Source organism: Strix uralensis, chromosome 5 (genome assembly GCF_047716275.1).
Source record: "Strix uralensis isolate ZFMK-TIS-50842 chromosome 5, bStrUra1, whole genome shotgun sequence".
NCBI classification, from domain to species: domain Eukaryota; kingdom Metazoa; phylum Chordata; class Aves; order Strigiformes; family Strigidae; genus Strix; species Strix uralensis.
Window position 1 is genome coordinate 1,449,502 of NC_133976.1, and position 19,391 is coordinate 1,468,892.

At 51.2% G+C, this 19,391-nt stretch overlaps 1 protein-coding gene across 4 annotated transcripts in view; it reads left to right on the forward strand.

The window, feature by feature from the left end:
- Positions 1–16,516, forward strand: part of NRF1 (nuclear respiratory factor 1) — a 75,398-nt gene extending 58,882 nt beyond the window's left edge. For 2 of the 4 annotated variants that reach the window (XM_074869624.1, XM_074869625.1), the window contains exons 11-12: positions 2,516–2,572; positions 14,491–16,516. In XM_074869624.1, the coding sequence (XP_074725725.1) occupies positions 2,516–2,572; positions 14,491–14,654 (221 nt within the window). In that variant the 3' untranslated portion in view covers positions 14,655–16,516. Of the gene's footprint in view, positions 1–2,515; positions 2,573–8,822; positions 9,310–14,490 lie in introns of those variants that run through there. The other 2 variants (XM_074869626.1, XM_074869627.1) reach the window with 2 other exon arrangements.
- Positions 16,517–19,391: the final 2,875 nt, after the last annotated feature.

Here is a 19,391-nt window from a genome sequence, read left to right on the forward strand (position 1 = left end):
TCAGCAATAGCATGGCCAGCAGGGACAGGGAAGGGATCTTACCCCTGGACTCGGCACTGGTGAGGCCGCCCCTTGATGAGTGGGTTCAGTTTTGGGCCCCTGACTCCAAAAAGGCCATTGAGTGACTCGAGCGTGTCCAGAGAAGGGCAACGGAGCTGGTGCAGGGTCTGGAGCACAGGTGTGATGGGGAGCGGCTGAGGGAACTGGGGGGGTTTAGTGTGGAGAAGAGGAGGCTGAGGGGAGACCTCCTGGCCCTCTGCAACTCCCTGAAAGGAGGGTGCAGAGAGGGGGGATGAGTCTCTTGAGCCAAGGACCCAGCGGCAGGCCAAGAGGGAATGGCCTCAAGCTGCGCCAGGGCAGGGTCAGACTGGCTCTTCGGAAGGATTTCTTTGCAGAAGGGGTTGTTGGGCGTTGGAATGGGCTGCCCAGGGCAGGGGGGGAGTCCCCATCCCTGGAGGGGTTGAAGAGTCGGGTTGACCCAGCGCTGAGGGATCTGGTGGAGTTGGGAACGGTCAGGGTGAGGTTCATGGTTGGACTGGAGGAGCTTCAAGGGCTTTTCCAACCCAGATGATTCTGTGATTCCTTTCACTCTCAGGAAGTCGTTCCTACCTGTCCTGTCCTGCCCTGAGAAGCAACAGGACAGGCTGTTACACAAGTGGCTGCTTGATTCTTGCTGGTTTTGTCCACGTGGGTCCGTGTGCCACGTGTCTCCCCTTTGCAGGCCCCTGCACACCGGGGGTGAGACCCACAGGGACAGAGCACCTGGAACATCCCCGCTTGCTGCAAAGCAAACGGTCATTTCTCTCCCTGCACCCATCGTTGCTTTCTCTTGGCGTGCAAAGAGGCCTCCTACCACCCAGCCTGCGTGGCTTGGGCTCTGCCCAGATGCGCAAATGTTCTGTGCCTTCAGTCAACCAGGCCAGAGTCCAAGCTTTTTATTATTTTTTTTTTTTAATCAACAGATGTGCAGAGTTTAAAAGGCAGGAATCTGCCAGAGGCAGTAGCATACCAAGAATAAGTACTCTCGGGAGAGAGAGGTAGGAACCCATCCCACCTGCCACGCAGCCTGGGCTGTGGGAGATGGTGGTGTACGAAAAAAGGAGGAATGTGGACTGTAAAAACTTGCTCTTTACACGATACGTTCCACGTCTGAGTCGTGTATTCACCGTGATTTATTGCTTACCTTGCTGAGGATGGGCCAGGTCCTACACCGGGGAAAGGGGAGGGATCTGTGCCAAATGGGTCCCTTTCTCTATAAAGAAGACGGGCTGCAGACGCCAAAGCGCTGTGACACTTAACACCGCTGCAACAAGGGTGTGTGCTGGTTTGTTGCAGGGATGCTTTTATAGCTAGATTTGAAGGGTATGCTTTGAAGAAGATAAAAAAAAAAGGACCCTTGAGGGTTTTTCCCCTGAGGAAAAAAGAAGAGCGCTTACCTCCTTGTAGCTAGTGTGGGAACTAGCATAAGGTAAGGCTCCACCAGGGTTGCAGCTTTCCGGCTCTGCAAGGTAAAGCTTTGGACGCCTTCCCAAGGCGTTGTCCTCCTCCAAAAGTTGTGCACCTTGCTTGGCTGTGAGTTCGTGTCACCTCTTTTTGGGTTAAGAGCACGATTTCCCCCAGCAAAGAGGCGCGGGGGCCACGAGTGGGGCACTGCGGGAGAGAACCCATCACTTTGGACCCGCTCGTTGGCCATGAATGTGCACTCTGTTGTAGCGGAGAGGCTCCTGCTGAACAAGTCAGCGAAATGCTGGGAAAATGGTTTTTAGATGGAGCCAGGGACTATCTGGTTACGTATTACCTTACTGCCAGAACAATAGCTGCTTTATATCTCCATGTGCTAAACGCTCTGTAGTATATGCTAATGTCAGTGTTCACATGTGATCTATCGTGCAGCGTACGAACTTGTGAAACTCATTGAGATCCGAGTCTGTCGTAGCCTTAAAACCACATTGAGCTCCTTTCAGGGACCAACGAGGCCAAGTGCCTGGATTTCATGAACTTTCTAGCCTCGTGCTCTTGGGATACATAGAAATGCCACTTTGGCAGCCATTTCTGCTTCTCATTCATTTCTCATCCCTCTGCTCAGGGAACAGTGGAGAGCTTTATTGGAGGTGGCCTTAGCTTCTCCGAGATGGATATTACTACTCCCACTTCTGTGCAGCCGTTTCTCATCGGGCCTCTCTGGTCCAATTAAGCCATTCATCTAAATATTTGTAAAAGACAGTACAAATATCTGGAAGTATCTTATACTTACCTCCCACTTACTCTACCTCCCACTTATGCACATAATGTTCTGTATAGAGGTAGAAATATTCTAGTTACTGTGCCTAATATTGGGTGTTACTCATATGTGACATTGAATTTTCTACTCATATGTGGACATTGAATTTTTTAATTCACCTAATAAGTAAAAGGATGTATTTCCTATGAATCCATTAATTACCCCACTTAATGTACCCCCCAATTGTAGTATTTGGCCTTTGTTCAGCCTTTTACACTTGCATTTTATTGTCAGGCTTCCTAGCAGCAGACTATTCAGGTTGCAAGTGGAGCCTAGCAGAGTGTTCATCAGGTGAGTGGATTTTTGTGATGATAGTTTGAAATAATGGGATTTGGCTGTCATCAGTATTGCCACTTGTTCCTTTAGGTTCCTGACTATGTGGTGTTTCTTGGGGTTAAAGGGGCTATATCTTACCTGTCTTTTTTTTTTTTTTTTTTTCCCCTCCTCCTTTCACACTTTCAAGGGGAAAATATCAGACATCAGATATATATTTACATCCAAGCATCTTGTAATGGCTGTCTAGGCTGCGGGGTAGAGATGCGCATGCCTCTGGGCTGTGCTAATATCTTACAGCCCAATCCTGTCAGCCTTACACAAGCTGAGCTCTCTCGTAATTGTTACTTAAGTAAAGAATTAGTGAGGGGCAGGACAGAGCTGGGCTCAGAGTCTGTATTTTAATAACACTCAAGCAGCGGTACTGCGGTGATGGATGGGGTTGTGGGGATGTTGTGATTTCTGGATTTGTAAAATTTGGCTTTTTAAAGGTCGTGGACATGACGCAGAGTTAAAGCAGCAAAGCAAAGGAGAGAAAACCCCACAAATACACTTTCAGCACTCATCAGCTTTAAGAAACTGTAGGCTGAACGTTGTAGCAGAAACCTAAGTAAAGAAGCAGGCTGTCCCATGTGTCACACAGCACAGGAGGGTAGATGCAAGAGCTTGTGTGTATGTGACCGCTGACGCTTCTGCTGGCTGAAGCCCACCAGCTTTTGGAGCATGGACGCTCCCGTCTTTGATATGCAACTGTATTCCACTTGCATGCTATTTATGATTTTCAGGGGTGCCCAGAGTACTGTTCCTGCAGAAACTCTGCCAAATAATTATCTGCTTCATTAGAATATGTGATATTTCAGTGTTCTTAAAAAAAAAAAATTCGATTCAAATGACTTTATTCTAAAACAAACTTTCGTCATTGAAGTAATATAACGTTTTATCAATTTTAGATGGTGTCCTGCCTTGATTCTCACAGTAACCTTTAATAAGACCATATAGAAAATACAGGACCCTAAAGGCTGTTTTTAAAGGTAGCATAAGAATCGGTCTTGATGGGCAATTCTTCCTCTGGAAGAGCCCCTGTGGATGTTAATAGCATAGCAGGCAAGTCAGTGAAGTATTTATGGCAAAATACAGCAGGGGTCCATATTAGGTGATTGTCCAGAAACTTTAAGGTGCTATATTGCCCACCTGTCCAATCATCGGGTTAATATCTGATTTCTCATAAGAGGAGCAGACTCTAATTTATTCTTAGGTGTCTCCTATCTCTCCTTTCTGAGATGCTTGGCACTGGTAACACCTTGTCTGCTCCATCTTTTTTATTAACAGAAACCAGATCGTAAGAAAAGCGAATCCCAACTGGAGCAGACATTAGTGGTTGCTGTACTTTCTCTATTTTTAACTATGCTTCCTATATACATGATTGACCATGATAGACTGCTAATCTTATCAGGTCTGCCCTTCACTCCACAGCAAAGCCAGCCGATCAAGGAAGCTTAGAAGGGTTATTCGCTAAGCTTTCATCTGTGGAGTCGGGTAAAAAAGCTTTCTTTTCACAGGTAGACACATACACTCCTTGCCTGTTTGTCACCTCTCCTACACACCAAATTAGCTTGGTTTTAGAGTGACTTACCCTGGGGACCCAGCACTAGTGTCTGAGTTCTAGGTAAGAACTGAGCTTGAACAGACACAGCTTTATTCTGCCTCAGCCAATGTCCAGGTCTGGTTATAGAGCTCTAAATTCACCCTCAACACCCCATGAAGGGGAGAGGGAGGGACAGGTAACCTTGTGTAAGACACAAGGGTTGAAGGTTTGAAGCTAATCCACCGTCGGGATACCAGGCTGGTGCTTTGCCTTCTTTCCCAAACACCCTTTTCATGGGAGTTGTCAGCTCCATCAAAATGAGGATGAAACGGAAAACCCGGGATTTCAGATTACTCATTTCCAATGTTAAAAATAATTGTGAGTTTTTCCTTATGTTACTGTCCTCGCTGCAGATGATTGCAGATGGAAGACTTCTGGTATGTCAGGAAAGGGCTGCAAGGACAGAGGTGCATGGCATTTGTGAAGTGTCATTGGTGAAGGAGACGTTTGTCCACTACTTGAAGACTGTGGGTCTTTGCTGTGCCAGGGAAGAGTCGGGGTATCAGGCTGGCTCACTGGGGTCTTCCCCTTTCCACGGAAATGCTGGGACTTCAGAGGAGATAATTCCACGAGCATAGCCGAGCCTATATGTCACTTGATAGGTTGGGCTGTTCCCCTCCAGCAACAGAGACGCCTGTAAATCAGGAATCCCAGCCCCAGTGTTTTTGTCTCAAAGACTGCAACTTAAAAAGAACTCAACTCCCAAAACAAACCCTAAAAACTCAAAACCCCCAAAAGCTTTGGAATCATCTTCAGGGATCTCGTTAGTCATTTGGCAAGAGAGAATGATGTCCTCTAGGTCATCTCTCTGGGATGAAGTCTGGGCTTGTGTGTTCTCTTGGATTATGTATCAAAGAAAGTGGAAGGTGCAGACACACCTGCCTTGCTGTGGTCTGCTGAAAGGAGCCACGAGTAACTGAGTTGTCCCTTTGTGAGGATGGATCGCCTTCCTCTGCCGTAGAGGCAAAGGTGAAAGACCAAGAAATAAGGGAGATTAAGCCAAAGGTGTCTCAGATCTTGGCTAAATTGTGACCCTTCTCCCTCCTTGTAGAGGACGTAGAGTGCCATGAGCTGTCCTCTCGCAGCGCATGAAGGAAGGTTGGTCTCCGACCGAGACTCGGGGATAAATAAAAAACCAAACATCCAAACTTGGGTTTTAAAACAACACCTTGATGCAAACTACCAAGCATTTAGCAGTGTTTTAGCTGAAGCTAAATGGGTGGGAGGAAGAATGAGCCATATGAGCACGGTGTTGCGTCCTGGCCCGTGCCTTTCTGATGGTGTAGGGCTGGAGGTCCCAGGTCAAACAGGCTTTATGGGTCACTGAGCCAGCAGCTCTCGTTGCTCTGAACGAGCAGAGAAGGAAAGCTCTTTGAAACAACAAGAGGAGCCAAGGCTAAGGAAAGAACAAGTCACTGACAACATTAAGCAGGTAGGTGATGCCCAGGGACAGTCTGAGAGACTGAGATGTGATCCTGAAGGTGGGGTGGATGCAGGGAAGGAAATAGTATCTCCAGGGCTGTCCTTCCTACATCCCATGGAGTTGTTGATGGAAATGTTGCATCTCCTTTTGTCTCCTGTGCTTCAGTTCTAAGGAAAAGTCAAGGCTATGATGTAACCTGCTAAGTTGCAACGCTCGGTTTAGTGCTCCATCTGCGAGCTGTCATGACTCAACTTTGCTGTCAAAACTTTTACATTTCTCTTTGGTGTGGTTTTGACCAGAGAGGCTCTTGAATGGACAGATGATGGATGATCTAGAGGTATGCTTGCGGTCAGCAAGCAGCATAAGGACTGCAGCTTTTTCAAGTGATCATTTGGTTGGAACAGTTTTTGTGTTTTGAAATGAATGTCACAGAGGATGTATAGGGAAGAGCTGTGACTTGTGTGTGCCTAGAAAGTTCTCGGAGCTTAAATCACTGCATGGGCTTTTTGTGATTTGTCAGTAAGCCATTTCTGATGGTGAAAATCCTTCCAATTATCATCTTGTCCTAAGAAACATCTAATTTGAGTTAGTCACTGATGCTCTAGCAGCAGTTGAGGGGCAGAGAGAGAGACAAATGCTTTCAGAAGACAGTTTGTCTTATCTTAAAGTAGGTGCCTGTGTTAAGAGATGTCTTCTGCTTCCTTCGTCACCTCTGAGTGTGGTAGACTCCTGAAATGCTTGATTTCTGCAGCTGACTTTGGGTGAAATCCCATCCACGGTGTCATGTCAACACATTGTATCTTAAAGGACACGTTTAGTTTGCGGATGTTTCTTCTCTAGAGTCAGAGGATTTTTCAGGGTAACGTGACTTTGAGAGCTCTCATTTTAGCTGGTGTGATTTGAACTTGCTACAGAGATCTGTTTTGTTTTTCTGAAAATACAGGCTTGTGCCCATTGCCTGTCTTTCCCCCCTCTTGAAGGCCTCTTGAGTCAGTCTCCCAAAAGGGGGAGGTGGTCGAGATGATAATTTCTGGAAATCTTGGCAAGCCAGGTTCCCATGCAAAGCAATGTGGATTTAATAAAAATCTGTTGTGGGAGCTTTTAACGTGCGTGCTGAACAGTGCTCTTTTGTGTTAGCAGTAACACACCAGGTAGTCTCCAGCACTGCAGTTATCTGTCTTGGTGAGGGTAGGAATGGTCTTTGCTCCCAGGATTCAGTTGGACACTGTTGCTCTGCAGTTATTTAAGTACTGGTGGGTTGTGCTACCTTTATTGTAGGCAACACTACCTGCCAGGTTGCCAGAACTCTTATGTGACTGCAAACAGCTGGACAGAGGTGCTCAATATCCTGTTTGTATCACTGTCCTTTTTAAAACCGGTAGCATAACAGACTCCCTCTTGTTTTGCCATGTTGCTAAAAGAAATTATACGTGGCTGGGAGAATGAGGTATATCCTGTAGTTGACTACAAACCAAGTTTACTGTCAAGAAATACCTCCAGTGCCAACTGATTGACAGCGTGTCCTAGTGCTGTCTCGGATTTGCTTGTTGGTGACTCTACCATCAGTGGACCAAAGCTTCTTTACGTAAAATGGACCCTGCAAAATCTTGTTCACGTACCAGGCTGAAAGGAGTTTAAGTGATCACTTACACTAGCCCCTTGCCTGAGCCAGCATCAGTCTTAGCTGGCTCTAAAAGACCTTCAGTTACAGAGACTTTGCTCCAGAGCTTCACTAACATTATGTTTAGCAGTTGTCTGGGGTTTTTTTCCCCTTCTCTAATATCTAGTGCAGCTTTTTGTGCTGCACTTCAAGCTCGTGTCTTATTCTGTCCCACTGTGGAAAAGACTGTCAGGTTATTCCCCACTTACCTGCATCAGTCTTGATGTATTTACAGACTATCCTTGGTATCTAGATCAAAGCATGCCCAGTGCCCTTTCATTGGCCCTTTCAGTGCCCACCAAGGGCAACCGTTTCGTTGGTCGGAGGTCCTCTAACAACGCATTCCCCTGCTTGAATTTTGTGCGTTAAAACCTCCACACTGTCATTTTGAATTGTCGACGAGAATTCTTCCATCGTGTCTTCAAAAGTCGCCTTTGGCTCTGAACAAAATGTAGTGATGAGATGGTATCTGCTGACCTGTGCACTAGGGCCCTGTAGTGCATTCCTGCGCACAGGAATTTCAGTTGGATTGCTCAGCCCTGTGCCTCCGGAGCAGGGGAAAAAGAAGTTGGAGGAATATCTACTGCACAATGTTACGGTGGGATCGTGCTAAGCAAGGCTTCTAGTACTTTCCTCTCATTGCTAGCTGAGAAGACTGAAGCAAGCAAAGTCCTCTGAGTTGGAGGTCAACGGCCAAGAAAATCTGATGGAAAATTTCACTCTTTTTAACCTTCTCTGTTGTTGGCGTGAGCACTATAAGGCCTTCAGAGCCCTAGCAGGGGTCTGAGAGACTTGTAAGGCTGCTCACAGTGGTCTCCTGACTCCGCAGTGCTCACAGATGTTCAAAGCAAATGATAAACCGGATAACTTCCAGCACTTAACCCCTTTGGTGGCCAAGAGAACAGAGCAAGATGTATCAACCATGGTATCCGTTGCATCGGATATGCTTTCTGTCCTTGCTGCAGAGTGTACTTCTGGTGCCAGTGGATCCCCAAAAGCAGCACCGGCTGCAGCTGACTGTGGCTTATGGCTTCTGATGATTTGTAGCAGGCTTTGGACTCCTTTTGGAAGGGGACATGCAGCTCTCAGTCGAGGTCCTGGGTTTTGATAAGATTATGTTGCCTGGCTAAAATCCAGATGATGTCCAGTGCTCTGTCAAGGGCTCCAAGGTGATCACTGAAGTCATTGTGTATTTTCTATTTTTTCCCGTAAAAAAAAATCCCAAGAGCAATACTCCTGTGCTACTTCGTGACTCCAGACCTGTGCCCAGCACTCAGAGCAGTGTTTCTCACAGCTTTTACAACCATAAACTCCACTCCCTTAACAGCCCCCCTTGCAAATCCTTCCTTCACCAACCTCCCCGAAGGTGTGTTGAAAAGCTTTGCACCATCTCCCCTTCCCAGTCTTCCTGGGGTTAGGCTGGCACAGTACCGCAGAGCAGGGCTGAGAGTTGCTTGAGACTCCTGGCTCCCTGATGCAGGAGCCAAGTGGTAATGCTTCTCCATTTGCCTTTTGCTTGCTCACAACCCTCCCTTTCCAGAGGCTGTTCCCACAGGAGTTGGCTTTGGCAGGAGACCAGTTCTCTGTTGTAGCTGATGCTACCAAAGAAGAGGATTTTGTGCTTTTTGAAAGAAGAGGAGGCTGTTTTCTTTCTTGAGTTGATGTTTGACATGGTGACAGTGGTTGCTGTTGTCTGGTCAAGAATGGGACTGGTTCCTGCCCCTCCAGGACTTTGCTGTTGTGTTCCTGTTTGAGCTCCATGCAGAAAATGTTACGTGCGAGGCTGTTCAGCCTTTCCATGGTGTAGAGGACCATGCCAAGACATTCATCGGAGGAGCCCACCTCAGCTGGGAAGAGGACATCTCTCACTCAGCGGGTGACTGGTGGCTGAGAGGCCCCTCGATTACACACTGTCCGGTTTCTCCCAGCCATTCTGTGTGTCTTTGGGCATTTAACGTGAGGATTAAGCTTCCAGAAGTGTTACGTTGAATGTCCATATAGTCCATACAGGTTGTTGAGCCAACTCCTGTCTTGGTATCAATGAAAACCTTTCTACTCCAGGGTGCATTTCAAGGCTTGCAGAACCTGACTGTCCAGCTGCTGCCGTAATGAGAGCATACCAAACATTCATGGGACATACAGCAGCGAGGCTCTTCATACCATCTGCTGCCAGATCCCAACTTGATGCTTACTGTCCAGCTTCAAACAGAACTTTGTCCAAGTTTGCCTTGGCCTGTTACGGTTTCCTCACTGATGGGACCTTCGTGGTGGTAGGATCCGTGTTGCCATTCCAGCCCATCTTCCATCCACATCTGGTATGATTGCTTCATATCTGGAATGAGATACCAGCATGTCGTGTGTCCCTGAGTAGGACAGTTTTCCAGATCCTGATGGACCAGGAACATGCCCAACAGCTGGCAGTATCTCTTCCTTGTCCTGCACTTGCTTCGATCTCAAGGGTGAAGAGGTGTTAAAGCAAGGCACAACCCAGCACTGATGACCCCAGTCCCTGAGCATCGACTGTCCCGGATGTCCAGGGCAACCTCGACACCAATTCCCAGGGCACTGAATCACCCCACCCGCCCGCCCTTCTCTCCCAAAGCCCTTTGTGGTGGTTTCATGCAGTCACCTGCAATTTAGGATCAAAAGGTCGTTCTTATGCTGCTGCTGATCTTCCCTCCATGCCAGGTAAGATGTCTCTATCAGCCATCACGCGACTTTTCGCCTCTGAATCCTGCAGCTCTGGTCTCAGGTAGAGCCTAACCCTTCCCCTTCTTCTGTAAGCTGTAACCTCTTCACTGCTGAAGCAGCAGGAGTTTCATTATCTCCTACAGCCCGTCACCATCCCCCAGCTAAAATGCAGCTGCTAATATCGTCTGACCTGGCATTAGAGTACAGCCGCAGCCGTCTCAGACTCTAATCCTTTGATTCGTGGTGGCCATCTCAACCTCTAAGGCCTGCCACGGCTCTCCTTCTCCCTTGGCCACCCTCGTGTCCTGACCCGTTCCCCTCCAGGCAGTGCTGGCCATGCCGTAGCCTCCTTCCTCTCAAAGCTGATCTTCCGCCAAAAAAGTCTTTCCCTGGCACGCTGCAGGTAAGTGATTGCAGGACCTCGGCGCTGGCTCCTCATCCCTGCCCAGGATGGGAGGTGCTGGCAGGTAGGTGAGGTTGGTGGCCAGGAATGGGTGATTCGCAGGGGGAAGGAGGTGCCCAGGCGTCGTGTCTCACCCACCGCTCCTTCCAGTGGGGTTTTTTGGGTCATTTCATGGAGGGGAAGAAAACACACACCCTGGCTGCGTCCTCCCACTTGCCAAGAGCCCACGGCCACAGTCTGCGGCGTTCAGTGCGTGATTCGTGGCCTCTGCTGTCATCCCTCCCTGGGCAGGAGCTGGTCTGAGATGTGTGCAGGATCCCTCTTCCCTGACTCAACCGGGGCTCTCCCTGCATGCCCCGTTCCTCACGGAACACACCGACATGGCTCCGCTTTCTTTGCAGATAGGTATTTTTCAAAGACTCAAGAAGATGGGGTTTTTTGTCTAATGGATTTCCTGTTTTTAATACAATTGAAAGGGTCTGAAATCCATGCTTTAGATTAACATATGCCAGCTAGATTAGGGCTAATCAGGGTGCAGGTCTGAGCAGATGCAGCGCAGGGCCAATCCTAGACCTGATTACAGTATCTCAGTAGTTTAATCGTCTCTCTCCCAAGGGCGATCATCTCTGCTTTAATGCACAGCAGACTTTCCAGCCCTCTCCTCCTTTTGGTTTGTTACCACCCCTGGCAGGAAGGCCGCTACGTCAGATGCTGAGGCGATTTAGCTTAATCCCATGCAGAAAGGGATCTGCGTGTCGCCATCTCTCATGGAGACTTCCCTGCTCTTCCATGTGCTCCAAGATGTGGCCAGCCTTGGCCAAACCTTGGGTGACATGAACTCATCCGTTCCAAAGACCACCCCAGTTGGGTCTTCACATCTCCCCATCTTTTGACAGGACCCGTCTTTGGCAGTAGCCTTAGCCTGGCCAACGCACATGTTTGAACAGCATGGAGAGGTCAGGCCTTCCACGTTGCATGCTCTTTGGGTTGGCCATGGGTAGACTGTCGTTTGAGAGCTCCATCAGTCTCCTTTGGGTTAGCAACCCAAGTAACCCAGAGGGCTTGGTTGGGTCGTTGCTGTGGAGCAGGGATTTTAGGTGCATCCAGGCCAGATCTCCAGGTCTGTAGCAGCACCTGCTTAAATGAACGTGCCACAGAATCCCAGATTCATTCAGGTTGGAAAAAACCCCTTGGGATCATCGAGTCCAACCATCAGACTGACTCTACAAAGTTCTCCCCTACCCCACATCCCCCAACAGCTCATCCAAACGACCCTTAAACACACCCAGGGATGGGGACTCCACCCCCTCCCTGGGCAGCCTATTCCACTCTCTGACCACTCTTTCTGGGAAACATTTTTCCTCATGCCCAGTCTGACCCTCCCCTGTTGCAGTTTAAAGCCGTTCCCTCTTGTTCTGTCACTAATTCCCTGGGAGAAGAGACCAGCACCAACCTCTCTACAACGTCCTTTCAGGGAGCTGTAGAGAGTGATGAGGTCTCCCCTCACCTTCTCCTCCTCACACTGAACAGTCCCAGCTCCTTCAATCGTTCCTCACAGGATTTATTCTCCAGGCCCTTTCCCAGCTTCGTTAGCTTCATTTCCTTGAAGGGTCTGATAGGAGATTTCCTCATTTTGGTGTTTTATTGCCTAAAATTCTCATCTATTGGAAAGCACCCTGGGAGCTTTGTACCTTCTCCTGACTCCGCACCACTCATAGCAGTCAGTGTTGAACCATCACACCAGGAAAGCGACTCCTCGGTTGGGCCGTGAACTGGACGAACGTGGATGTAACCCTTCTGGTGTGGGGCAGCCCTTTGGCTGGGGGATCACGAAACTTTCCTACGCACAGAGCGCTTTGAGATCCCGAGAGGAGCGATGTTGAAGGACTGCAAAGCACGCTGCGCTCCGCCAGGGTCACCCACCTGGTCAGCACGATTAACTCGTAAGCTTTCCCGTCTGTACAGTAAGTTATCTGAGGACACCGAGCTGCGCTCTGCCGCCTCGTGTTATTAAACGAGTGCCCTTGGTGGGACAGAGGTCTGCTCTCTGCCACAGAAACCTCAATCAAAAGAGATTGTACTGCTTTTTTTGGGGGGAAAGCCTGGGTCAGGAACCTGCTGTCTTAAACCTCTTGAATGCTGTTTTAGGAGGTGGCCATCCTGTGCTGCTGGCTGGAAGGATTTGTTGACCTCTGAAAGCTTTTTTTTTTTCCCCCCACAACAGAGGTGTGGATAGTTTCAGAAATGTCACATATGAAGTCGCATTTCCAGGCTCACTTGTCAAGTGAGGTGGGTCCAGGCAGTAATATTGGACTAGAAAGATGAGGTTTGTCTTGCCAACCTGCAGGATTTCCTTTTCCCTTCCCCTGCCCAGCTGTATCAAGCAGTACCAGTGCTCGTTGCTATTTTTTTTTGCCTCTCTTCATCATTCACATCACAATATCCTCAGGGGCCTTGTTTTGTTGTCCCCTCACTTGGTGTTGCCTCGTTAACCAGAACTCACTGCTTTTGGCACAGTGGGGCTTTTTTCCACAGCCAAAAATTTGCCAAAGCTTTGCCAGCTTCAGCTCAGGGGCATCTGATCCCTTTCCGTAGCTGAGCCACCCATGGGAAGATGATGTTTCCTACTTTGCCGGATCCATCCATGATTGGGGAAGGGCTGAGAAACTTGGTTTGCTTTCCTTTTTTTTTTTTTGTTATACATCATATATATATGTATATGTGTGAGTGCCTGGAGCCAGTATGGCTTGGCCAGGGCTCGCTGGTCCCATGTTGCCCTTTACTTGCCTTGGTGCGAAGGCAGAAGGACCCGGCTGGGATGGAGAATGAGCTGGAGGAGGTGAATCATGTTTGTGAGGGGCCAGTGGCTGTCCTGGGGCTCGTGGGCCAGGCGGGAGGTCTGTGGTCTGCACAGCGATGGGATCCTTCTCATATGCCGTGGAAGTGCGGAGGTGTTTGAGTGGTGTAAAGAGTTACAGGGGATGGAAGAGTCATGGCGGGGAGAAGCCAAATTTATCCTTTCCTCAGCCCCAGTGTTCCCAATTCTGGGCAAATCAAGTGGAAAAATGGTTTCAGAAGGGTGTTGCTTGTCTGTGGGTGACCGCTGCTGGGCTGCGTGGTGGCACGCTCATGGCTGCGGGAGGAACATGCGGGAGCAATCCCTGCCTCCAGCAAAACATGGCCTGGCAGGGTTGGGTGTACAGGTACCTGCTGTACCACCCCAGCATCTGCTTTGGGTTCCTCCTCCAAAAATTTCTTATTTCTTTCCTCCTTAACCTTATTCTCTCTCCCTGTGGCCAGACAGCCTTGAGCTCACCAGGCTGCCACCCAACCCTACCCTGTCCCACCCCTGCTCCCATCCCGTGTGGCACCATGGTGGGTGAGTCCGGCACAGCGAGGCCACCAAGCCACAAATAAGGACACCAGCATGGACACTGCTGGGTGGGAGGCAGGTGTCTTCCCTGACTGCTGGCTTTCTGTGCATAGAATGCTTTGGGTTGGAAGGGATCTTAAAGACCATCTGGTTCCAACCCCCCCTGCCCTGGGCAGGGACACCTTCCACTAGCCCAGGTTGCCCAAAGCCCCGTCCAACCTGGCCTTGAACCCTTCCAGGGAGGGGGCAGCCACAGCTCCTCTGGGCAACCTGTGCCAGGGCCTCACCCCCCTCACAGGGAACAATTTCTTCCTTAGATGTCATCTAAATCTCCCCTCTGTCAGTTTAAACCCATTCCCCCTCGTCCTATCCCTCCCCCCTGATGACGAGTCCCTCCCCCCTTTCCTGTAGCCCCTTTCAGTCCTGGGAGGCCGCTCTAAGGTCTCCCTGGAGCCTTCTCTTCTCCAGCTGAACCCCCCAACTCTCTCAGCCTGTCCTCACAGGGGGGTGCTCCAGCCCCCCGAGCATCTTCGTGGCCTCCTCTGGCCCCACTCGAGCAGGTCCGTGTCCTTCTGCTGTTGGTGCCTCCGGAGCAGTGCGACTGCAGCCCCCAAACCCCTGGGGACCAACCACGCCATGGCCTGTGGCCACGCCACCATCATCCCTCGTGCTGGTCTCACTCCACTCCTTCCCTCCCAACCCCATTCCTATTTTTTTTTTTTTAATTTCTTCTCTCCTCAGGTCTCGTCCAGATCCCCGTCAGCATGTACCAGACCGTGGTGACCAGCCTGGCCCAAGGCAACGGCCCCGTTCAGGTGGCGATGGCACCCGTTACCACAAGGATAGCGGACAGTGCTGTCACCATGGACGGGCAGGCAGTGGAAGTGGTGACCTTGGAACAGTGACGATGCCCAGAGCAGGATTGTGGTGATTTTCCTCGTCTCTTACGCGAATAATTTTTTTACGCCTCTCCAGAGATGCAATCAGGTGGCATTGAGTCTCCCAGCTTTGGAAGCAAAGGTTTTGTTAACCTTTTTTTTTTTTTTTTTAAAAGGAAAAAAAAAAAAAAAGAAAAAATACTACTAGCAGAGGATGTGTGTTAAGTGCATTTTTATAGCGCCACTCTGCTCTTGTAGGAGTGAGAAGCCAAATTGTGATGGGACTTTCATTCCGAGGAGATTCAAAAGAAAAGAAAATAATTCGACCCCTTTAGCCCCAATTTCTCCCCTGCCCCTGGCATGGGATGGAGCAGGGTGAGGCCTGAGGGGGGGCTGAGGCACAGGGGGAGCATGGACACCCTCGGCCAAAACCGCTCCAGCAGCTTCACCACCGGTCCCGGGCACAGCCCTCCGCCGTCCGCACTTGGCAAATTAGGTTTCAAAGATTTTAACGTGGACTTTTATATTTAAAACAACAACAACAACAAAAAAACACAACCAAAAAAACAAACCAAAAAAAAAAAAAAAAAGGAAGAAAGTTTGGAAAATGCTTCTCTCCTGGGGGAAAAAAATAAAAAAATAAAAATGCATGTGTGACTGCAGGGGGGTGGCAAGCTCTGGAAAGGATCACGCTCTTCCAGGAGCCCCTGCGAGTGCCGCCCCCCGCGCCGGCGAGCGAGGCCACCTCTGCCTTTGACGACCGTAAGCGCTGCTGCGGAGAATCCCGGCCGCGCTCCGCTCGGCTCCCCTTGGTGCACACTGGAGACCTGTTCTTACTTCTCTGCTCTCGAAACGTACCTGCCATTTTAGATCTCTTTTTTTTTTTTTCTCTTTATTATTATTATTATTGTTGTTATTATTATTATTTCCCGTTTTTGTGGATCTAGACTGGAGTGGAAGCGCCTCTAGAGGGGCTCTGGCTGCGTCCCCCTCCCCGCACCGCTCGCCCGCCACATTCCCAGGACGTCCCTCGCCAAAGAGCCACCTTGGGCTCGTCCCAGTCCCCGCTGCCACCCCCCAGAACCCCGCATCCTCCTCTGCCCATCCCCGGAGGCTCCACTCACCGCAGGAAAATCTTTGCTTGAAGGTAGCGGGGGGATGCGAGCGCAGACCCTTCCCTTCGGAGGACCCCTCTGCACCCCCCCAAGCCACCCCCCTGGTCCTGCCCTACGTGCATCTCCCAGCACAGCTCTGCTGCTGCTGAGGACTTTTAATCCCCATCACCCAAAAAAACCCTTTCCAGAAGTGTTAAAAAAAGGCCTCGGGGGGTGATTTTTGGAGGCAAATTTTACTTGACTTCCCCGTGGGCCAAACCCTCGCGTCCCAGCGGCAGCGCCCAGCCCAACCCTGCGTCAGCCACAGCCCCGCCGCGCGTGCAGTTGTGCATGGTATTTAATTATTTTTTTTTATTATTTCCAAGTGGCCATTAACGAAGTTCTCCACGTCTCGCTCCGCCTTCGAGAAAGTTTTCAGATTCTTGTATTTACTTGTTTTATATGGAAAATTATCAAATGTTCTTTGTATACATTTCTTCTGTACTTTAACGAGGGGAGGGAGATCTTTCCATAGAAGCAGTCCTGGTTCTCCAATTTGTTATTATTAATTTTTTTTTTTAATTATTTTTTTATTGTCGTTGTGAAGATGTCGGTGGCTTTCAAGTCAGTGTTTCTTTGGCAATGAAATGACGTTCTTTTAGTCCGAGAGGTTCCCCCCTGCCCTCCCACCCCCCTAAAAAGACAAAAACCAGGCAAGTAGCAGAGCATGGACCCCCCCTTGTTTTCCCAGTGTCTATTATTGCCTCATTCAATAAATTGTTACAAATGTGTCTACCCCTGCGTCAGGCTCTCCTGTTTTGGGGTATTTTGGGGGGTTTTGGTGTATCCTGCCATCCCTCCTTACCCAGCAGGTGTTTTGGGGCTCAGTCCTGCACCCCCAGCCCTCCCCACCCCGGCTCTGCTCTGCCCTGCCACAACGTTGGGGCTGGAGAGGAGGAGCTGGTCATGGCTGGGTTGATTTTGGGGCTTAATTCTACCTTTGTGCAATTTATCTCATTCCTTTTTCCTCTTCCAACAGCAACCTGGGGCTGGGTGGAAACCACCGGTGTGCTTGAGCATCCCCCTCATGCTCCCACCCAGGGGCTGAGCTGGCCTTTGGGTTGAATTCCTCCATTTTCAGCTGCAGCAGCCAGGGCTGAGCCCAGGCACCGGCACCCCCAAACAGGGGTGCAGGGTTTATTCAGGGCGCAAACCCAAGGAGGGGCAGGGACGCGCAGCGATGGCTTTCAGCAGCTTTATTTGAATGCTGATGTGGGACGAGTGCAGCCCTGGCTCCGGCACGGCGAATCCTGCGGGTTTCTTGGAGCCTGGGGTAAGAAAAAGAGTGGAGGAAGGCTGGAAGGACAGACAGATGGACAGAAGGAAGGAAAGGAGGAATGTGGCTGCTTTACCGCAGCTCCCAGGGATGCTCGTGGGTGTCCCCGGCCGTGAACAATGCCACATGTGCTGGGAGGGTGACCTGGGGACCCCAGGACATCCCCTGCCCGGGTCAGGGTACCCCAAAAGGGCCCTGAATCTGGCAGCAAGGCTGCGGGGGAAGCGGCTGGGCCCGGCAGACGCTGCCGTGAAGCTTTAATCTTCGTTAATCGGTCTTTAATAAGCAGGTCGGGGCCTCCCGCTGGGGCAGCTTGCGCTGGCCCTGGCACACCAGGAAGCTTTGCTTTGGCTTTCCTGGCCGGGGAGAGGCTGGTGGGGCCCAATCCTGCTCCCCTCCCCAGCCTGGGCACTATGGGGGTCCCCAGGCATCAGGGGGGGGCCCAAAGCATGAGCTCCTGTGGGTGAGTTTGTTGCCTCTACCCCCAGCCCCATCCTAGTGCTGCTCTGCCCAGGGCAGGGCTCTAAATTGCAGGGTCTGGCCCTAAATTGCAGGATTTGGCCCCAGATTGCAAGATTTGACCCCAAAAGCGCTGCCAGTTGTTCAGGGTGAGACTGGCTGCTGCAGCTGGGAAGGAGCAGGATTGGGGGGGGGGTCTTGGGGTGATCCCCAATAGGGTGGGGGTCCTGGGGGCACCAGCTCCCCTTGGGGTGACTGCTGGGGGGTGGAGCCTTTGGGGAGGGGTGGGTCTTCTTTTGTGGGTGTGGCCTAATGGGATGGGTGGGACTTTGGGGAGGATGCTCCGCCCCTGCTCCCCCCTTGGGGCAGGGCCCCATTGCTGAGCTGGTTGAGGGGAGGGAGGGATGGACGGTCAGAGGGATGGAAGGACAGACGGACTGGTAGATGGATTGATGGATGGATGGACAGATGGATGGGTGGATGGACAGACAGATGGACTGATAGATGGAGCAATGGACAGATGGATGGTTGGACAGACAGACAGATGGACTGGTACATGGAGCAATGGCTGGCTGCCTGGACAGACGGACGGATGGATGGACGGATGGATGGATGGATGGATGGATGGATGGATGGATGGATGGATGGACAGCTGTATGAGTAGATGGATGGTTCAACGGCTGGACAGACAGACAGAGGGATGGATGCCTGTACAGACAACGGATGGGTGCCTGGATGAACGGGCAGATGGATGTTTGCTAGCTGGATGAGCAGATGGATGAATGAATGGACAGACACACAGACAGCCTGTGCCCCCCCCCCCCCCAACCACCCACCTGCCCCAGGAGGCCGATGGGGACCCCCATCCGTCTGTCCGTCCGTCCGTCCCTCCCCACCCCCTGGCGCAGGGAGGATGATTTGAGTGTGCAGCCTAATCCAGCGTGATCCAATCTCCGCGGGCTTACGCCGAAAGCCCCGTAATCACCCAGCGCTGCCCTACATATCCCGACCAGCCGCCCTGGGGGTGAAGGGGGTGTGCACAACCCCCTCCACCCCCCAGCATTTCAGCCTAAAGCTGCCCCTGTCCCCCCCCTAAAAGATGTCACCATCCCTCTTGCACCTGGGGACACAGGCAGGGGACGTGGCAGCTGCCACCACAAGCTGCTTCAGCGGTGCCTCAGTTTCCCTCCCACCCCCTTCCCAGAAATTAGGGGCTGGGTCAGGGCTGGATTCTGGGCTGGCGGCAGGAGCTGGCCACCTAATCCCCCCCCTCAACGCTGCCCTGCCCACATCGTGGGGCCAGATCAGCCCTTAATGCCCAGAGTCATGTGGGGACACGCGGCCACGCTGTCCCAATGACTGGTATCCAGCAGGTCCCTGTCCCCCCGCCATGGAGACACCCCGGGATGCCAGATCCCCTCCTCGGGGCGTGGGGGGGGGCGCACCATCACCGTTCTCCTGTATGTGTGCACAGACACCCACCACACACCCCCCACCCCACCAAATCTACACCGGACAGAGCAGGGCCCTCCCAGCCCGCAGCAGAGCTCTGGGTGGGTGGCGAGGGGGATGCAGAGGGTGTCCGGCTGCACCCATGGGTGCCAGGGGCCCGTGTCCGTGGCGGTTCCCCGGGGCTGTAGTTGGCAAGTCTAGAACCACCGGATCCTGCTACCGCACCAGTGTGAGTTCTACCATTGCCAAAGGCAGCCCTGGGGCCAGGCACCGCTGGCACCATCTCAGCAGCCAGGCCCCGACATGGGGATGGGGTGGGGTGGGGGAGACACATGACCATGGTGCCAGGCCTGGAAAGCTGCAAAAAATAGGAAAAAATATAATTTCACCCATCCAGCCAGAAAACCCCACGCTCAGCCCCTG